This window comes from Panulirus ornatus, chromosome 36 (genome assembly GCF_036320965.1).
Source record: "Panulirus ornatus isolate Po-2019 chromosome 36, ASM3632096v1, whole genome shotgun sequence".
Taxonomy (NCBI): domain Eukaryota; kingdom Metazoa; phylum Arthropoda; class Malacostraca; order Decapoda; family Palinuridae; genus Panulirus; species Panulirus ornatus.
The window spans coordinates 5,799,800-5,822,256 of NC_092259.1; the positions used below are offsets into that span (position 1 = coordinate 5,799,800).

The 22,457-nt window shown below is 40.3% G+C and overlaps 1 protein-coding gene across 1 annotated transcript in view; it reads left to right on the forward strand.

Annotated features, from left to right (window-relative positions):
- Positions 1-21,002, forward strand: part of LOC139760277 (uncharacterized) — a 68,451-nt gene extending 47,449 nt beyond the window's left edge. The window contains exons 4-8 of the mRNA XM_071683239.1: positions 3,032-3,184; positions 4,378-4,549; positions 7,039-7,140; positions 11,606-11,764; positions 18,787-21,002. Of these exons, the coding sequence (XP_071539340.1) occupies positions 3,032-3,184; positions 4,378-4,549; positions 7,039-7,140; positions 11,606-11,764; positions 18,787-19,932 (1,732 nt within the window). The 3' untranslated portion in view covers positions 19,933-21,002. The remainder of the gene's footprint in view (positions 1-3,031; positions 3,185-4,377; positions 4,550-7,038; positions 7,141-11,605; positions 11,765-18,786) is intronic.
- Positions 21,003-22,457: the final 1,455 nt, after the last annotated feature.

A 22,457-nucleotide genomic window follows, 5' to 3' on the forward strand; every position in this document is an offset into this window, starting at 1 on the left:
AAATGTATTTTTTCCCCTTTTAAAGAAGACACAGTGAAGTAGAATTTAAGTATCAGTCATGTATGTTAATCAGTGGGAGTTCCTTTATTTTCATATTTCCTTGACATTGTTAGTCCTTTCTGTGTTTCTTGATGAGTATTACCTGTGTCTTATAATAAAATTTTAAGTTTATTGACCACCTTTGAATTTAAAGTAGATGGCAGTCACATCCCCCTTTGTGGTATCAGTTTTAAGGTTCTGGTAGTATGAAATGCTGTACTTCAAGAAATAACAGGTAAAGGAATCTTACATATCCTTGCTCAAAAATTATACATAAATTTTTTTCTCATTCTCTCTCCCCCTTTTTCTGTGTGCTACCCCACTATAATGGCAGTATCTCTCAATTGTAGGTACTTCTCTGTCTCGTCAATCCTCTCTCGTTTTTCACTTCTCTTACGTCTCTTCTCCTCTCTTTTGTATTTCTCATCTCCTTTATTCTCTGCTGTCTTCCTCCTCTCCTTTTTCATCTCTCCTGTCTCCCTTCTCTCTTTCCCTCTCTCCTCTCCCCTACCCCTCATCACAGATACTAAAAGACAGCAAAAACGTAGATAAGGAAAAAGTGACAAAACTGAATGTGAAGAACATCCAGACAATTGTGTTCACAAGTACTTCTAAAGGTATTATAAATATGAAACAATATAACAAAAGCTAAATAGAAACACTAAAGGATATTAGATACAGATTTATGTGGAGAAGGAAATTGAGTAAACAAGAAATAGGATGAGGAAGATAGAGCTGAAGTCATTGTTGAGGCAGAAACATTTAAATGTAGTATAAGAGCAAAATGTGAATTTGGTGTTAAAAGCAGAAATAAACATCCTGTGTTATCCATCAGAATAGCATCCTGTGCTGTATATCATAAATGTATCCTGTGCTATGCATGAAGATTCATTATTATGGAAGCTAAAGAACCAAAGGGTGTAAGAGACATTTGTAGGGTCATGCTTCCAAGTGTTTGGAAATGGTTTGATAGTTTAAAGATTGCCTGTGGGATAATAAGTGTCGATTTAAACTTTTGCGGGTATACACTAAATGGCATATACAACTCCAATACAGAAAGGGGGGATCCAAATTATTACCAAAAGGAAATTGACCAATTGTTCCTAATAGTGCATATAATTAAATTACACGAGTTAAAGCACATTATGAAGCTACTTGTTAGCAATCATCTCATAAATGAAGGCAAGCTCAGATTTATTTTGCATAAAAGTATAGAAATGTATCTGCTGTTTCACTGTAATGACTCATATGAAGCTGCAGTGCAAGAGAAGAGAATGGACATATTTTTTGGGGATTTTGCAAAAGCTGTAGACAAAGTGAATTGTGGGGTGCTGTTAGAGAAACTGAGGAGATAAAATTTTAGAAAGAAAGCGATGAAAGAGTTTTGTAACTAACAGAAAATTCATAGAAGTGGCAAATGGAATTGTGTCAAAGATAAAAGTACTTTCAAGTGTGCTGTCGGGAAAGGTATTTGCTTCAGTACTCTATATAATCATAATTTCCAATGTTAATATGGATGTAAGAAAGAGCAAATTAAGTGTTTAGCAAACAAAACAAGTAGGACAGTGAACACTTAAAGAAACAGACTGAATAAACTTGGATACTGGCTACAAATGAGCAGTGGAGAATCTAAAGAAATTTTATGATGAGAAATTTGAGTAAATAAGTCACAGAATGGTCAACCACATAGTGTCTTCATACTGGGGACCTATGGGGAAGAAATTGTCAAAGACCTGGGAGTTACAATCGATGTAAAGCTTGAGTTCATGGGGCACATTGTCATAATAATTTCTTGGCAAGTAATGAATTGGATGAGATTGAGAACTTTCATACTTTCTTGGCAAGTAATGAATTGAATGATATTGAGAACTTTCATGAGACGGAAGGCTAATAATGAAAAAGTTTAGTGTTTATTTAAGAATGTTACTTTGTTGTATGGTCACTAGTGGAACAGATGGAGATAGGTTGGAAAGTCTATAGAAACACTTTGCAAGCAGAATTCCTGGACTGGTACTTGTGAATTACTAATAGATGCTGAAAGAGCTTGAGCTGTACATCCTAGAGAGAAGGAGGGAGAGATCCATGAAAATATATGCTTGGGATCATATAAAACGGCACAAAGAGTAAGATATTGAATATGAAAGAATCACAGTAAGGAAGATATAAAAATATCAAGTGGGAGTAATACCTTTGAATGTGCCAAGGAGGCATCAGACTAAAATTTATATGTCTTGCAAAGAAGAATGGAGAAGACAACTAATGCAACACCAGCAAAAATAAGGAACATGGGTGGAGTTGCCATGCAAACATTTTAAAGAAGATTGTATTCATGACTAAAAGTCAATTCGTAATGAACCACAAACAGGAAGCAATTTGTGAGATGTCACAGTGTTGAGGAATAGTGTAATTTAACAAGCCAGACCTGCTCTAGCTCCAGTTATTTTGGCAAAATCTTGTCACAGGTACTTGTGTGGTGAGAATACACACACACTTTCTCTCCCTATCTTTTCTCTCCCTCTGTTTTACATACACAATTTTTTTTAAGTGTGTTAATCACAAGACATATTCTGTTGGTGAAAGTAGATTTACTTCTGTAGGGTTGATTTTGGTTTAATTACTAGTAGCTCCCCATATCAGATGAGACCAAATTTAACCTTAGTGGTGAAGGTTGGTTATACAGTAAAGACTGAAATACACTTTAAAGGAGTCCTTAGTGTTTCTAATCACTTTTTTCTGTAATGATATTCAAGATAATGATTTGTGAAATTGTACCCTTGCAATATTTTAATGAAATTTATTTGAAATGAGAATCCCCTATATGATTGCATGGGACCTTCCACAGCACAGATGAAAGTTTGAGATACATCTGATCGTAGATTAAAAATTCATGATACTTTGACTATATGATATATAAGAACTCCAGAATTACAAAAATGCTATTGATTAGAGAAAAATCCCAGTTTTGGGTGATGAGGCGCTAAATCTCTTGCAGGTCACCATCACCTGAGCCAATTTACAATAATGAGGGGAAACGGCTGAACACAAGGGAATATCGCACCCGCAAAAAGTTGGAAGATGAACGTCATAGTTGCATTCAGCGGATGTTGACCATCAATGCTGATTATAAACCACCTGCTGATTACAAGTAAGTAGGCATTGTGTAAATTGCACTCATTGTAAATTATATTTATTGCTTTACACATAAATGTGAATTTTAGGTTCATTGGTCTTGGAAATTTTTTTTCTACTTGTTTGCACACCTCTCTCTAGGTGAAAAGTACTCACAGCTTCCAGTAGCTCTCCTCCTGTGCCATATATTTGTAGCATCTTTCACAACCTTGTAATACGCTCTCCTGCTCAGTAAGTGCCACAAAGAAGTGACTGTCTTTCCCTAGATATATTGCATACTGATTCTTCACAGCAACTGCATGTTTCACACATCCTTTACTGCTTTTGAAGCCATGTTGCCTCATTGTTCTTTAGTCTGGTGCTCCATGCATGCTGCTGTTCTCTCAGTCACCACTCCCGTACAACTGATCAGTTATAGTCAACAAGCTTATCCTTCTATAAATTGAACAATCGGGTATACTCAAGCTTATCCCTCTATGAATTGAACATTCTATTTGGTTCCCCTTGCTTCTATTCAGTGTCACTTTACAGGCATTCTGCTAATTTCCAGGTTCCTCCCTTTGAGCCATGCTTCAACCCCTTTCTTGAGATATTCAAATGGAATCCTATCCACCTCATCTGCTTTGCCACAGTCCATCTTATGCAAGGCTTTCACCACCTCTATTTTCACTAAACCATTTATTGTGATTCTTCCATCATGTAGATCCCCATCCCGAACACCCCTCTTCTGCCACCATATCATCAACACATTCATAAAGCCCTTCAGAATTCTCACTCTGTCACTGCTTCTTTGCCTGTTATCACTTACTCCTTGAACTCCTTTAAAGGAGTGGCCACAGCAATAGACTCTCCATAACTAGTGAACTCCAGTGCCACTTCATAGCCTTTAGTGCCACATCCTTAACCTGCCACTGGTTGAGGGCAACTCTCACACTTTGTTTGCAGAGGCTCCTACCTGATGTTCCTTACTACTACTTCTGCTTAATGTACTGCAGGTCATCAGTTTCGGAGACTTTTGCCGAGCTGTGGCCACCCCCTTGAGGAACCTAAAGGGATTGGGTGTCAGAAATACAGATAGAGCCTATCAAAGAAATGTATAGAATATGTAGTGAATAGTTACCTTAGAAAGATTTTGCCTGCACCACTTGATTTTCACTTCAGGCAAGAGTTTGTAACAAGATGTACCATGTCCTTTTTTCCTTCTCTCAGGCCACCTGTGGTGAAGGTTTCTGACAAAGTGATGATCCCTCAGGAAGAACATCCAGACATTAACTTTGTCGGCCTTCTTATTGGTCCACGTGGAAACACACTAAAGGCAATGGAGAAGGATACAGGTGCAAAGATAATAATTCGAGGCAAAGGGTCTGTGAAGGAAGGCAAGGTTAGTAAATCACTCCAATCTGTATATCTTTATTTGGGTATGTTTGATGGTACAGTAGTCCTGTCATTGCTGTTTGGATGTAAGATGAAGCCAAAGACAAAGTGCCAAAGCCAAAGCCAAAGCCAAAGACAAATCCACTCCCAGATATCTAAAACACTTCACTTCCTCCAGTTTTTCTCCATTCAGACTTACCTCCCAACTGACTTGTCCCTCAACCCTACTGAACCTAATAACCTTGCTCTTATTCACATTTACTCTCAGCTTTCTTCTTTCACACACTCTACCAAACTCAGTCACCAACTTCTGCAATTTCTCACCCGAATCAGACACCAGCGCTGTATCATCAGGGAACAACAACTGACTCGCTTCCCAAGCCCTCTCATCCACAACAGACTGCATACTTACCCCTCTCTCCAAAACTCTTTTATTCACCTCCCTAACAAACCCATCCATAAAGAAATTAAACAGCTATGGAGACATCATACACCCCTGCCTTAAACCAACAATCACTGAGAACCAATCACTTCCCTCTCTTCCTACACGTACACACGCTTTACATCCTTGATAAAAACTTTTCACAGCTTCTAGCATCTTATCTCCCACACCAGTATACTCTTAATACCTTCCACAGAGCATCTCTATCAACCCTATCATATGCCTTCTCCAGATCCATAAATGCTACATACAAATCCATCTGCTTTTCTAAGTATGTCTCACATACATTCTTCAAAGCATACCCCTGATCCACACATCCTTTACCACTTCTGAAACCACACTGCTCCTCCCCAATCTGATGCTCTGTACATTCCTTGACCCTCTCAATCAGTGCCCTCCCATATAATTTCCCTGAAATACTCAACAAACTTATAGCTCTGTAATTTGAACACTCACACTTGTCCCCTTTGCCTTTGTACAGTGGCACTATACATGCATTCCGCCAATCCTCAGGCACCTCACCATGAGCCATACATACATTGAATATCCTCACCAATCAGTCAACAACACAGTCACCCCCTCTTTTAATAAATTCCACAGCAATACCATCCAAACCCACCGCCTTGCTGGCTTTCATCTTCCGCAAAGCTTTCACTACCTCTTTCCGTTGATCAAATCATTCTCCCTGACCCTCTCACTTTGCACACCACCTCGACCAAAACAACCTTTATCTACCACTCTCCCATCAAACACATTCAACAAACCCTCAAAATACTCACTCCATCTCCCTCTCACTTCACTACTACTTGGTATTACCTCTCCATTTGCCCCCTTCACCGATGTTCCCATTTGTTCTCTTGTCTTACGCACTTTATTTACCTCCTTCCAAAACATCTTTTCATTTTCCCTAAGATTTAATGATACTCTCTCACCCCAACTCTCATTTGCCCTCTTTTTCACCTCTTGCTTCTTTCTTTTGACCTCTTGCCTCTTTCTTTTATACATCTCCCAGTCATTTGCACATATATATATGGGTATATCTATATACATGTGCAGATTTATACTTGCTTGCCTTCATCCATTCCTGGCACTACCCCACCCCACAGGCAACAGCATTGTGAGATGGGGGTGGAAGGATAGAGAAAAAGATTTTGAGCAATTGGGGCCTGAACATTCAAGAGGGCGAGATGCATGCAAGGAATAGAGTGAATTGGAACTATGTGGTATACTTGGGTCGATGTGCTGTCAGTGGACTGAACCAAGGAATGTGAAATGTCTGGTAGCTGGATGTGATAGGGAGCTTTAGTTTTGGTGCATTATGCGTGACAGAGACTGAGTGTGAACGAGTGGCTTTTTTTTTTCTTTTGTCTTTTCCTGGCTCAACACTTTATTATGAAATATGCTTTGTGTTAGATGGTATTGTCCAACTGTAGCTAATGTAAGTGTTCTGAGATCATTTAAGTTAGGCCAGGTGAATCTGTGCTGTTCGTTAGGTTAGATGTACAGTATTAAGTGTATTTTCAACTTACGATGGGTTTCTTGGAGCGTAACTCCATCATAAGTTGAGGAGCATCTGTATACATGCTCTGCATTGTTGGGGATTGAATTACTGTATTTTTGTTCTCTAAAAAGTATCCTAACTTTAGACTGTGGATGGTTTGGAAGACTGGAGTGAAAGAGGCTTTGAGTGAGTAGGGCCAAACATACAGGAGGGTGTGAGGCACCTATTTGATAGAGCAAACTGCTGCAATGTGGATTGCATTAGGTGATATGCTGTCTTTGGCTGAACCAAGGCATATGAAGCACTCAAGGTAAACAAACCATGGAAAGGTTTGTGGGGCTTGGTTTTGGTTTTGATGCAGTGTACATGACAGCTAAGAAAAGAGTAGATTTGACTAGATGAGGCAGTTCTTGTCTTCCTGATGCTTTGATGTGCAAGGAACAGTGAACAAGCATGGAAAAAAAGATTTATTAACTACTAGAAAATTCCAGTTTCCTCATCAATATTAGAAATAGTAGAAATAAGCTTTCTTACAAAGTTTATGGTATCTTAGGTTGGACGTAAGGATGGTGGACCTATGCCAGGAGAAGATGAGCCTCTCCATGCATATGTTACAGCCAGCAACCCAGAGAGTGTCAAGAAGGCTGTTGATAAGGTTAGTTGTATGAACTTTTATAACAGATTTGATTTTGCATGGTTTGTACCATAATACCATAATCACCCTGCACCTGGAATGGTTCATATATACATAGTTTGAACAGATAAGGTCTAGTGTTTCCCACTCTTTTTGTCAGCCAGGGCCAGGTGTGGCTGAGTTCCATGGATTTCTTAAATAAGTTGTTTTTTTATTAATTTATCTATACTATATGGATAACCTTCCCTCTCCTTTAACTCGCATGCCCTTTATTATATGTGTCTGATTTGAAGTAGACAGCATAACGATCTCACCTAAGGAAGCTGGAGAAATATGACATTTGGATTCACCCAGGATCATTTTCAAGTCCTTATGGAGGTAGAACAATCAAATTTTAGTTAGATTTTTTGATTGATCATTTTGAAATATACATGGATTGCCATATGCATTACACATGGCAATTAAAGAATGGGTGTGAGCAAATGCAACCTTTCTTCATTTGTTCCTTGTGCTTCCTCACAAATGCAGGAAATAACAGTCAAGTATGAAAAAATAAAAAGATATTAACACTGGACTTAGTCACTTCTCTCACCCATATTTTAATCAAGCAAGAAATGTTTTGCTTTATATATCATGTTTGGATTTTGTGCACTTGGTTATGAGATAGGAGTGTGAGTACAGACTTGCCTGATCATGACTCCCTCTTTACTTTGTTAAACTTGGCTTGTTTTGCACGGATTTGAATGGATTTTCATTTGATTGCAGGGAAATGTATATTTCAAGCCTGGCCTTGGTAGCAACTTGCAGGGAAGGGATATTTTCTAAGACTTGAATCTGTAGAATAGTAAATGCTGTAAGTGAAATGTTTAGGATAGCATGTGGTGAAGTGGTTTGATCGGATAAGTAATGAAAGGGCAAGAGAGATCTGTGGTCAAGACAGCTAAAGAGAGTTTATTGAAATGGTTGGGACATATAGAGAGAATGAGTGAGGAAAGGTTGGCAAAGAGGATAAATGTGTCTAAAGTAGAGGGAACAAGGTGAATGGGGAGACCCAATTGGAGGTGGCAGGATGGAGTGAAAAAGATTTTGAGCAGATGGGCTTGAACATGCAAGAGGGTGAAAGGTAAGCACAGAATAGATTGAATTGAATTGGTATACATGGGTCGATGTGCTGTCATTGGACCGAACCAGGGCATGTGAAACTTCTCGGGTAAACCATGGAAAGGTGTGTGGCACCTGGTTGTGCATAGGGAGGTGTGGTTTTGGTATAATGTGCATGACAGTTAGGGAATGGATATGAGTGGATGCATCCTTTCTGCATATTTTCCTGGCTCTACCTACTAACATGGGAAACAGTGATCAAGTATGAAAGAAAAAAGTACATGTTTCAAAATTAAAATTGGAGTTTGTTTGCTTAAATTTTGGCCACCAGAAAACCTGGCTATCCCTGTATGTTTGAAAAACACAAGAATGAAAGTTTTAAAAAGAATTTACATATTTTTTTTCCATACATATTTGCAGTTTCCTGCATTAGTGAGGTAATATTAAGAACAGAGGACTGAGCCTCAGAGAGAAATCCTCACTTGGCCCCCTTCTCTGTTCCCTCATTTGGAAAAGTAAAACCTGGAGGGGATATTTTCCAGCCCCCTGCTCTGATATTCTTATAAGATGAAATTAAACCATAGAAAGGTCTGTAGGGCCTGATTGTGGATAGGGAGCTGTGGGTGGTATTGATGCATTACTCATGACAGCTAGAGAATGGATGTGAGTGGATGCAGCCTTTCTTCATGTTCCTGGTTGTTCCTCATTAACACAGGAAATGGCAATTGAGTATGAAAAAATAGAATAAAGATAAGCATGCAGAAATATGAAAATTATAAAAATGAATCCTTAATATACTTTTTTTGCCTTGAAGTTTAAAAATGCATTTATGAATGCTGATGCAGGAAATAGCAAATATTTGTAAAAAAGATTAAGGCTACACTAGACAGAAAATTTTTTTTAAGGATATTACCATCAAATAGAGTAGAATCAAAAGATATGCATGCAAACTTATTTAAGAGTAAATCCTTCATCTGCCTTTGTTTTGCTGTGATGGAGTGTTAAAATTTATGAATGCTTCACCTAGTGTGTGGTTTAAGATAGTGGTGCAGAAGTCTTGTCTCAATTGATGAATGTTGCATTTAATGGGTACTGACAAATGGTGTACATTGCAGTCTAAGGGTTAAATGAAACATATGAATTCCGACAAAGTGTATTTAAAAATTTAGAAAATAGGCCTGACTTTTAAACTGCATTTGATACTAAGGGACCCTCTCTTGTGTAGGGAAATAGTAATCCCTATTGAACATATTTATATTTTCCAAAAGTGAAGAAAAACCTGGAAACAGTAGCATACTTTCCTCCTTATTTGTGTGGTAGGGTTTTGAGTAAAGAATGTTGAGGCAGGCATGCAATGAGTACACAGCAGTCATTTTTCTACTGGGCATGATTTTGATAGATATGCATTTATATGTACAAAAGGGGAATACTCATTACACACTAAGGTCTGACTCATTCAAATCATGTACATTTGTACTTCAGGCTAATTCTGATGATTTTGGCATGGTCATGATATTTGGGGAAAGTTCAAAATTTATCCAAGAAGTGCAAAATTGGCCAAAAAATGTAAAGTTGGATGAGTAAAATGCTCAGAAACATGCAGTGCAATGTAGTTAAAGTTTTTTCTTCTTTAATACTATTCGCCATTTCCCGCATTAGCAAGGTAACGTTAAGAACAGAGGACTGAACCTTTGAGGGAAATCCTTACTTTGCCCCCTTCTCTGTTCCTTCTTTTGGAAAATTAAAGACGCCTTCTACGACACGCAGGGAATACGTGGGAAGTATTCTTTCTCCTCTATCTCCAGTATATAGATATATGATACTTGCTTTGGATACTTGTACATTAGTAAAATGGATATGGCACACTAGCCAGAAGCTCTGTCCCTGTCAACAACATGTAGATCAGCATTTGAACACCATTATGCCTAATTTTGTTTCTATTTCTGAAGCTCCCCCTGCTTCACTTCTCAAAAGCAGAAGACTTATTGAGTGCTTTCCTTTAAGACATTATATAGCGAAATGTATGATATAAACATTTCAGTATGTATGCCTACCAAAACACACGTGAGTCGCACTGAATGCTGCAGAGATGGAGCCAGTTGTTAGAGAATAGTCACTCATAGTGATTGCTTGCTATTGCCATGAACTGTATTTCAATATTTTTGAAACTTCTTATATTTCATTTTTTATACTAGTTTTATTTCTCTGAAAAATGTACAGTGCTATGTATGTCATGGTGGCACTGCCACTGACAAATGAATGACCACCTTGTTAAATGATTTTATACACCAATTGTCATTTCATTTTCTGTAGGTTTTAATTGTTTTAGTTTGCATTATATATATTTTTTCATATGTGCTTGGTTGAATTTATTTTTGACTAGAAATAGGGTGATGAAATTTTATAATTACTTTTCATGGTTTTTTACCAATCCTGAGCCTCTTTTTGGTTGATAAAGAGCGAGTCTTATTAGTGTAATGCTTTACTGATATGAAAGTGTAATATACATGCTAAATTTATTACTGACTTTATGGTCTTTTTGAAGGATGAAATTGCACTTCAGTAGCATATGATGGTGACATCAGGTAATGATTCTAATATACATTTGCAGAGTACTACAGTAAGATAACATAGAAATAGTACAGCATTCAATCCCCCTCCTGAAAACCCAGAGCCACAGTATGAGTTTATTCTAAAGATAGTGTACACACTGAACAATTAAGAAGTGCAGTAGTATTGTGGAAGATTGTTTACTTTAGCTTACTGGACATAAGATGAGAATATTTGTTAGTGATGAATCACTGCAAGCCTAGATGTATTCCATGTAAATGGTAATAAAGTTAAAAGATAGGTTTTGGAAAATTATATAACACTCCCTTTGGTTGTTTCACTGTATTATCTGTGTAATAACCTTTAATCCTGTTGGCAGGTTTTGGATACTAAAGTTATCATTGGATATTTCAATCTCTTATCAGTGGTATATTCTCCAATTTTATAGGCATGTTTTGGAGACTATTATAACACTCCCATCGGATGGATCAGTTTTTTATCAGTGGTATATTCTCCAACCTTGTAGGCAGGTTTTAGAGACTTGTTATAATACTCTTAGAATATTCCCAGTGGATGTTTCAATGTATATTAGTGATATATTCTCTAACCCTACAGGCAGGAATGCTCATTACTTAGGGGTAAATTTGCCACATACCTACAAGTCTGAACTTGAACTGTTCAAGGCATGATTGGTGTAAACACCATCTTGCCATCTTTGAATCCACACGAGTTTCACATGAGATGTTTCATGTAGTAATTATTTATTTCTCCTATGGTTTAGTGGTATATATGGTATTAATTAATACTCTTATAATGTTATCCCCTTTTTCTTCAGATAAAGGAAATTATTCGTCAAGGTGTAGAGGTGCCAGAGGGACAAAATGACCTAAGAAGAATGCAGCTTAGAGAACTTGCACTGCTAAATGGTACATTGCGTGAAAATGATGGACCTAGGTGTTCTAATTGTGGATCTAATGCCCACAAATCATGGCAGGTAAATATGATGTTAATATTGTAATATAAGATGATGATGTAGTAGTAGTCAGTTGGAACATTAGGGAGGAGCCTTTTGTAAACACTGCTCTAGATTTACCCTTTTCCAGTGGCTTGTAAAGGGTGAGGCACTAAAGGCTAAGAAACAGCACTGAAGTTCTTTAGTTACGGAGAGACTGTTGCTGTGACCATCCCTTTCAGGGAGTGCCAGTTGGAACAGGTGTCAGAGATTATTTATTTTATATTATTATACTTTGTTGCTGTCTCTTACATTAGCGAGGTAGCACAAGGAAACAGACGAAAGAATGGCCCAACCCACCCACATACACATGTATATACATGCACATCCACAAACGCATATACATACCTATACATCTCAACGTATGCTTCACATGCCCTGGTTCAATCCATTGACAGCATGTCGACCCCAGTATACTGCATCGTTCCAACTCACTCTATTCCTTGCACGCCTTTCACCCTCCTGCATGTTCAGGCCCTGATCACTCAAAATCTTTTTCACTCCATCTTTCCACCTCCAATTTGGTCTCCCACTTCTCCTCGTTCCCTCCACCTCTGACACATATATCCTCTCTGTCAATCTTTCCTCACTCATTCTCTCCATGTGACCAAACGATTTCAATACACCCTCTTCTGCTCTCTCAACCACACTCACTCTTTTTATTACCGCACATCTCTCTTACCCTTTCATTACTTAGTCGATCAAACCACCTCACACCACATATTGTCCTCAAACATCTCATTTCCAGCACATCCACCCTCCTCTGCACAACTCTATCTATAGCCTATGCCTCACAACCATATATCATTGTTGGAACCACTATTCCTTCAAACATGCCCATTTTTGCTTTCCAAGATAATGTTTTTGACTTCCACACATTCTTCAATGCTCCCAGAACTTTTTCCCCCTCCCCCACCCTGTGACTCATTTCCGCTTCCATGGTTCCATTCACTGCCAAATCCACTCCCAGATATCTAAAACACCACTTCCTCCAGTTTTTCTCCATTCAAACTTACCCCCCAATTGACTTGTCCCTCAGCCCTACTATACCTAATAACCTTGCTCTTATTCACATATACTCTCAGCTTTCTTCTTTCACACACTTTACCAAACTCAGTCACCAGCTTCTGCAGTTTCTCACCCGAATCAGCCACCAGCGTTGTATTATCAGCGAACAACAACTGACTCACTTCCCTAGCTCTCTCATCCACAACAGACTGCACACTTGCCCCTCTTTACAAAATTCTTGCATTCACCTCCCTAACAACCCCATCCATAAACAAATTAAACAACCATGGAGACATCACGCACCCCTGCCTCAAACCAACATTCACTGAGAACCAATCACTTTCCTCTCTTCCTACACGTACACATGCCTTACATCCTTGATAAGAACTTCTCACTGCTTCTAACAACTTGCTTCCCACACCATATATTCTTAATACCATCCACAGAGCATCCCTATCAACTCTTATCATATGCCTTCTCCAGATCCATAAATGCTACATACGAATCCATTTGCTTTTCTAAGTATTTCTCAAATACATTCTTCAAAGCAAACACCTGATCCACACATCCTCTACCACTTCTGAAACCGCACTGCTCTTCCCCATTCTGATGCTCTGTACATGCCTTCACCCTCTCAATCAATACCCTCCCATACAATTTACCAGGAATACTCAACAAACTTATACCTCTGTAATTTGAGCACTCACTCTTATCCCCTTTGCCTTTGTACAATGGCACTATGCAAGCATTCCTCCAATCCTCAGGCACCTCACCATGAGTTATTTATTTATTTATTTATTTTGCTTTGTCACTGTCTCCCGCGTTAGTGAGGTAGCACAAGGAAACAGACGAAAGAAATGGCCCAACCCACCCACATACACATGTGTATACATACACGTCCACACACGCAATATTTTTTTTTTTTTTTTTTTTTTATACTTTGTCGCTGTCTCCCGCGTTTGCGAGGTAGCGCAAGGAAACAGACGAAAGAAATGGCCCAACCCCCCCCCCCATACACATGTACATACACACGTCCAGACACGCAAATATACATACCTACACAGCTTTCCATGGTTTACCCCAGACGCTTCACATGCCTTGCTTCAATCCACTGACAGCACGTCAACCCCTGTATACCACATGACTCCAATTCACTCTATTTCTTGCCCTCCTTTCACCCTCCTGCATGTTCAGGCCCCGATCACACAAAATCTTTTTCACTCCATCTTTCCACCTCCAATTTGGTCTCCCTCTTCTCCTCGTTCCCTCCACCTCCGACACATATATCCTCTTGGTCAATCTCTCCTCACTCATTCTCTCCATGTGCCCAAACCATTTCAAAACACCCTCTTCTGCTCTCTCGACCACGCTCTTTTTATTTCCACACATCTCTCTTACCCTTACGTTACTTACTCGATCAAACCACCTCACACCACACATTGTCCTCAAACATCTCATTTCCAGCACATCCATCCTCCTGCGCACATCTCTATCCATAGCCCACGCCTCGCAACCATACAGCATTGTTGGAACCACTATTCCCTCAAACATACCCATTTTTGCTTTCCGAGATAATGTTCTCGACTTCCACACATTTTTCAAGGCTCCCAAAATTTTCGCCCCCTCCCCCACTCTATGATCCACTTCCGCTTCCATGGTTCCATCCGCTGACAGATCCACTCCCAGATATCTAAAACACTTCACTTCCTCCAGTTTTTCTCCATTCAAACTCACCTCCCAATTGACTTGACCCTCACCCCTACTGTACCTAATAACCTTGCTCTTATTCACATTTACTCTCAACTTTCTTCTTCCACACACTTTACCAAACTCAGTCACCAGCTTCTGCAGTTTCTCACATGAATCAGCCACCAGCGCTGTATCATCAGCGAACAACAATTGACTCACTTCCCAAGCTCTCTCATCCCCAACAGACTTCATACTTGCCCCTCTTTCCAGGACTCTTGCATTTACCTCCTTTACAACCCCATCCATAAACAAATTAAACAACCATGGAGACATCACACACCCCTGCCGCAAACCTACATTCACTGAGAACCAATCACTTTCCTCTCTTCCTACACGTACACATGCCTTACATCCTCGATAAAAACTTTTCACTGCTTCTAACAACTTGCCTCCCACACCATATATTCTTAATACCTTCCACAGAGCATCTCTATCAACTCTATCATATGCCTTCTCCAGATCCATAAATGCTACATACAAATCCATTTGCTTTTCTAAGTATTTCTCACATACATTCTTCAAAGCAAACACCTGATCCACACATCCTCTACCACTTCTGAAACCGCACTGCTCTTCCCCAATCTGATGCTCTGTACATGCCTTCACCCTCTCAATCAATACCCTCCCATATAATTTACCAGGAATACTCAACAAACTTATACCTCTGTAATTTGAGCACTCACTCTTATCCCCTTTGCCTTTGTACAATGGCACTATGCACGCATTCCGCCAATCCTCAGGCACCTCACCATGAGTCATACATACATTAAATAACCTTACCAACCAGTCAACAATACAGTCACCCCCTTTCTTAATAAATTCCACTGCAATACCATCCAAACCTGCTGCCTTGCCGGCTTTCATCTTCCGCAAAGCTTTTACTACCTCCTCTCTGTTTACCAAATCATTTTCCCTAACCCTCTCACTTTGCACACCACCTCGACCAAAACACCCTATATCTGCCACTCTGTCATCAGACACATTCAACAAACCTTCAAAATACTCATTCCATCTCCTTCTCACATCACCGCTACTTGTTATCACCTCCCCATTTACGCCCTTCACTGAAGTTCCCATTTGCTCCCTTGTCTTACGCACCCTATTTACCTCCTTCCAGAACATCTTTTTATTCTCCCTAAAATTTACTGATAGTCTCTCACCCCAACTCTCATTTGCCCTTTTTTTCACCTCTTGCACCTTTCTCTTGACCTCCTGTCTCTTTCTTTTATACTTCTCCCACTCAATTGCATTTTTTCCCTGCAAAAATCGTCCAAATGCCTCTCTCTTCTCTTTCACTAATACTCTTACTTCTTCATCCCACCACTCACTACCCTTTCTAAACAGCCCACCTCCCACTCTTCTCATGCCACAAGCATCTTTTGCGCAATATACGCACCCATACATCTCAATGTATACATGTACATACACTCGCAGACATATACATATATACACGTGTACATAATTCCTACTGTCTGCCTTTATTCATTCCCATAGCCAGCTCGCTACACATGTAATAACAACCCCCTCCCCCCTCATGTGTGCGAGTTAATGCTAGGAAAAGACAACAAAGGCCCGATACGTTCACACTCAGTCTCTAGCTGTCATGTAATAATGCACCGAAACCACAGCTCTCTTTCGACATGCAGGCCCCACAGAACTTTCCATGGTTTACCCCAGACGCTTCACATTCCCTGGTTCAGTCCATTGACAGCAGGTTGACCCTGGTATACCACATTGTTCCAATTCACTCTATTCCTTGCGCGCCTCTTAGCATCATGTATGTTCAGGCCCTGATCACTCAAAATCTTTTTCACTCCATCTTTCCACCTCCAGTTTGGTCTCCCACTTATCCTCGTTCCCTCCACCTCTGACACATATATCCTCTTGGTCAATCTTTCCTCACTCATTCTCTCCATGTGACCAAACCATTTCAAAACACCCTCTTCTGCTCTCTCAGCCACACTCTTTTTATTACCACACATCTCTCTTACCCTATTATTACTTACTCGATCAAACCACTTCACACCACATATTGTCCTCAAACATCTCATTTCCAGCACATCCACCCTCCTGCGCACAACTCTATCCATACCCCATGCCTCGCAAGCATACAACATTGTTGGAACCACTATTCCTTCAAACATACCCATTTTTGCTTTCCGAGATTATGCTCTCGACTTCCACACATTCTTCAATGCTCCCATATATATATAAATATATATGTATATATTATTCCTGGGGATAGGGGATTAAGAATACTTCCCACGTATTCCCTGCGTGTCGTAGAAGGCGACTTAAAGGGGAGGGAGCGGGGGGCTGGAAATCCTCCCATCTCTTTTTTTTCTTTTAATTTTCCAAAAGAAGGAACAGAGGGGGCCAGGTGAAGATATTCCAAAAAAGGCCCAGTCCTCTGTTCTTAACGCTACCTCGCTATCGCGGGAAATGGCGAATAGTATGAAAAAAAAAATATATATATATATATATATATATATATATATATATATATATATATATATATATATATATATATATATATATTTTCAAACTATTTGCCATTTCCCACATTAGCAAGGTAGCATTAAGAACAAAGGACTGGGCCTCTGAGGGAATATCCTCACCTGGCCTTCTTCTCTGTTCCCTCTTTTGGAAAAAAAAAAAAAGAAAAAAAGAAAAGAGGGGAAGATTTCCAGCCCCCCGCTCCCTCCCCTTTTAGTCGCCTTCTACGACACGCAGGGAATATGTGGGAAGTATTCTTTCTCCGCTATCCCCAGGGATAAAATATAGCTGTCATGTGTAATGCACTGAAATCACAGCTTCCTATCCACATCCTGGCCCCACAGACCTTTCCATATTTAACCCCAGATGCTTCACATTCCCTGGTTCAGTCCAATGACAGCAGGTTGACCCCTGGTATACGACATCATTCCAGTTCACTCTATTCCTTGCATGCCCCTTACCCTCATGTATGTTCAGGCTCTGATTGCTCGTAATCTTTTTTACTCCATACTTCCGCCTCCACTTTGGTCTCCTGCTTCTCCTTGTTCCCTTCACCTCCAAACCATTTCAACACGCCCTCTTCTGCTTTCTCATCTACACATTTTTTATTTCCACACATCTCTCTTCCCTCTTATTACTTACTTGATTAGACCACCTCACACCACATATTGTACTCAGACATTTCATTTCCAACACATCTACCCTCCTCCGTACAACCCTATCTATAGCCCATGTCGTTTCCTCTGGGGTGAGGTAGCGACAGGAATGGATGAATGCAAGCAAGTATGAATATGTACATGTGTATATATGTAAGTGTATGTATATGTGCATATGTGGACATTTATGTGTATATATGTGTATGTGAGTGGATGGGCCATTCTTCATCTGTGTGTCCTGGCACTACCTCGTTGACGCAGGAAACAGTGATTAATGTGTGGAAGGCAAAAACGTTATCTCGGAGAGCAAAAATGGGTATGTTTGAAGGAATAGTGGTTACAACAATATTTTATGGTTGTGAGGCATGGGTGATAGATAGGGGTGTGCGGAGGAGGGTAGATGTATTGGAAATGAGATGTTAGAGGACAATATGTGGTGTGAGGTGGTTTGATCGAGTAAGTAGTGAAAGGGTGGGAGAGATGTGTGGAAATAAAAACAGTGTGGTTAAAGGAGCAGAAGAGGGTGTATTGAAGTGGTGACTGAGTCTTAGAGGATAAACCATTACTCAGCTCTTTGCTCTCTGCCTTCTTTTGGAAAGAAATACAGGAGGGATTTCCAACTCCACCCTTCTCCCACGCTTCTTATTTGCCTTCTACGACATACATGGGCAGTAACTTGCCTACATGAGGCTACACTGCAAGACAAAACTTCACCTTTGGAGAGGCTGCATCATTGGAAGAAAAGTTTCATCAAAGAACCCCTCTCTCTAAGGGAGTCCATCATTTCCATGCTTCTGGAAGCAGTACATCCCCAGGAAGTAAGCAGTTACATGGGACCAATTTTTATGAAAAGACTGCTAGTATTACCCAGGACCTTCCTAAAGGCACTTGCCCATAGAAAGTAGTAGGGAAGTCCAGACTCCTGTGTAGTGAGAAGGTCTTTGATGAGACTGTACTATCAATGATACGGCCTTGCCAGAGGTGACTTTTCACTTGGTTTAACCTCATGCAGGTGAAGTCTGGTATATATAGTGTACAGATAGATTTTTGTACTAGTACTCACTGTATTTATTTGAAGTATCTATATTTTTTCAGTGCCCTGACAAGCCAAATGTAACGAACAATGTGGTGTGCACAAGTTGTGGTGGCACAGGCCATATTGCTAAAGACTGCCGACAGCGACGTGGACCAGGTGCTCCTGCATCTGTTGACCGCCAGAAGATTGATGAAGAATACATGTCTCTTATGGCAGAATTAGGTGAAGGCCCTCCTCCTCCCCAGAATACTGATCGTAATACTACTCGACCAACAGCAACCCCAACAACCAGGAATCTTTTTGATCGCCCTCAGGGTGCTCCACGCCCTCTTATGGGTCCACCACCTCGTTCTGAACCCCAAACTACAATAAACAGTCAGTTCAATAGCAACAATCAGAACCAAGGTGGAATGAACCAGCAGAATTCTTGGAATTCCAGTCAGTTAGGAGGACAGGGAGTGCCACGTCCCTTGTTAGGGAACAGCAATGGACCTCCAAACTTAAATCAACCACCACCAGGAATACCATGGCAGCAACAGCAGCCACAGCAGCAACAAGGTCCTAACAATTTCCAGGGAGTACCACCTCCAAATTTGCTGCAGGCACCTCCACCTCCCCCGCCACCCACAACACAGAATGGTCAGCAGCAACAACAGCAACCAAGTTGGATGGCTCAGGCACCACCAGGCCCACCTGGTGGTCCCCAGTGTCCCCAAGGTCCTCAGGCTCCCCAAGGTCCTGGAAGTCATGGGGGTCCACATGGTGGACCACATAATGGTCCACATGGTAATCCTCATGGTGGTCCCCCTGGTGGACCCCCTGGTGGTCCCCCTGGTGGGCCTTCTGGTGGTCCACCTGGTGGTCCCCATGGTGGTCCCCCCCATGGAGGTCCACCACATGCCCCACCTCCACAAATGAACCATTGGCAAGGTCCTCCTCCTGGTCCTCCCCATGGACCACCAGGAATGGGTTGCCCACCTCCAGGGCCAGTACCGCCACCTCGTCCTGTTGGACCACCCCCAGGATGGGGATGGAATGGCCCACCGCAACCAGTTGGCCCACCACCTCCACCTCCTCCAGGGGGTCCTGGAGGTCCAGGTGGCCCTGGAGGCCCAGGAGGACCTGGAGGTCCTGGGCCAAGGGGTCCAGGTGGGGTAGATCTTGGAGCCCTTCTGTCAGCACCGCCACCACCTCCACCATCTTAAGTAGATTTCCTACTAAAGTAGTACAAATGATCCCCTGCCATTGATTGATGCATGCCCAAGGAACCTTAATGTGTTTCGGACTACAGACAGATGCATAAATGTACAACTATTCTTGAGTTTTCGGGTAGTGATATTGCTCTTTTTCAGTTTAAACTTCATTCCAGTATGAGGTCTATGACTGAGATGTGGATATGAAATAATAGTGTCGTACTAAATATGCATTGGTAGGATGACAGTGTTGCAATCTTTCATTGTACAAAACTTTTTATGAAAGATACTTCAGAATCTGCAAAATGAAGACATTTAGTGACATCATTAGGAAGATTTTGATTCCCAGTTTGTAGTAGATTTGGACGTTTTTTTATGCCAGTGTACTATGAAGTGCAGATTTTCTTTTTCTCGTGATAATCATGTGTTTGTAAGAAAGGTAAAGAAAAAAATTCTTAAGAACTTAGGAGGAAAATAGTTTTTGTTGAAAAATTGTGATTTATAGAATCCTGAAGCCTGGAAAAGTACTGGGCAAATTATTATGCAGTGTCATTGTCTAAGTTCAATTATTTTGTGTACTCTAAGTTAATGATATAGTATAATATTAAGTAGTTCTTGTATGATTTACATTAAAAGAGTAGGCAGGTACATTGCAAATGGGTGGGAAATGGATACCCTCCAGTGTAGGTAATCCTTCAAAATTTCAAAGTCCTCCTCAGATGTGTACTCTGGCAAAGTAGCATTGTATATCCTGTTGAAAATGGGATAGTTTTAATGATAATCATACTAAAGTAACAAATTGAGGATGTCATTGCATAATGATGTATAACAATAAAACTTTTGTGTATTGTTTACAATGGGATTCAAGTTTGTACGTCAGACATAATTCTACAAATCTCTCTTGTAAAGTATTGTGAAGTTGATATGTATATAAAAACAAAGAATGCTTTCTTTGATGAATAAGATATATCTATCTATATACTGTATTATTTTTTAACTCTTCCTGTTCATGCAGATTTTGATGTACAAATGACCACATTTGATAGTGCAACATTTATCTGTTTAAAAGTTGGTAATTTTTAGTTGCAGTGTTTTTATCTTCCTGTGAGAATATACAAAATATAAAACATAACATGAACCCTTCATATTGTTATATTAAAGGAGAAACCCTAGCAATATGAGCTTTGGATTGCTGAGCAGTTTAAGAACAGGATAATTCCAGAAAGAAACTTTTAACAAGTAGAATGTTGGAACATGCACTATTTTATTCAATTAACTTTTTGTCTGACTACTATACATATCTTATGAGGGTTATTTTGTTGTCATCCCAGTTATGTTTGCCTTTGGACACATCTTGTTAGCATGGTAACCTAAGAACAGTATAGAAAATAATGTTTCATGCATACATCTTATGTACCCTCGGCAGAGATAATCATTAGATTATGCGGATTGGAATTACATAAATTTGCTTATTTAGGAAAGAAATATTGTGGTGTTTTACCTCAGGAATGCAGAATGATGGATAGTTTGAATCTTTTTGGTACATGTCCTGGAGGAGCACGGTAGCGTGAGGAACAAATGAATGAGCCTTAAAGAAAAATTTATCCTTGCTGAGCACCTTCCTTTGTTTCTTTTTTAAAAGTAATACAGAAGGGGAGGATTTCCAGCCCCACCCTCCCATCCTTGTTACTTGCCCTCTGTGACATGTAGGAGATACATTGGCAACAGCTGGTGGCTGATTCAGGTGAGAGACTGCAGAAGCTGGTGAGTGAATTTGGTAAAGTGTGTGAAAGAAGAAAGCTGAGAGTAAATGTGAATAAGAGCAAGGTTATTAGGTTCAATAGGGTTGAGGGACAAGTCAACTGGGAGGTAAGTTTGAATGGAGAAAAACTGGAGGAAGTGAATTGTTTTCAATATCTCTGGGAGTGGATTTAGCAGCGGATGAAACCATGGACGTGGAAGTGAGTCACAGGATGGGGGAGAGGGCGAAAGTTCTGGGAGCGTTGAAGAACGTGTGGAAGGCAAGAATGTAATCTCGGAGAGCAAAAACGGTTTGTTTGAAGGAATAGTGGTTCCAACGATGTTATATGGTTGCAAGGCGTGGGCTGAAGATAGGGTTGTGTGGAGGAGGGTGGATGTGTTGGAAATGAGATGTTTTGAGGACAATATGTGGTGTTAGGTGATTTGATTGAGTAAGATGTTTGAGGGCTATATGTGGTGTTAGGTGGTTTGATCGAGTAAGTAATGAAAGGGTAAGAGAGATGTGTGTTAATAAAAAGAGTGTGGTTGAAAGAGCAGAAGAGGGTTTATTGAAATGGTTTGGTCACATGGAGAGAATGTGAGGAAAGATTGACAAAGTGGATATATGTGTCAGAGGTAGAGGGAACGAGGAGAAATGGGAGACCAAATTAGATGTGGAAGGATGGAGTGAAAAAGATTTTGAGCAATTGGGGCCTGAACATACAGGAGGGTGAAAGGCATGCATGGAATGGAGTGAATTGGAATGATGTGGTATCCAGGGGTCGACATGCTGTCAT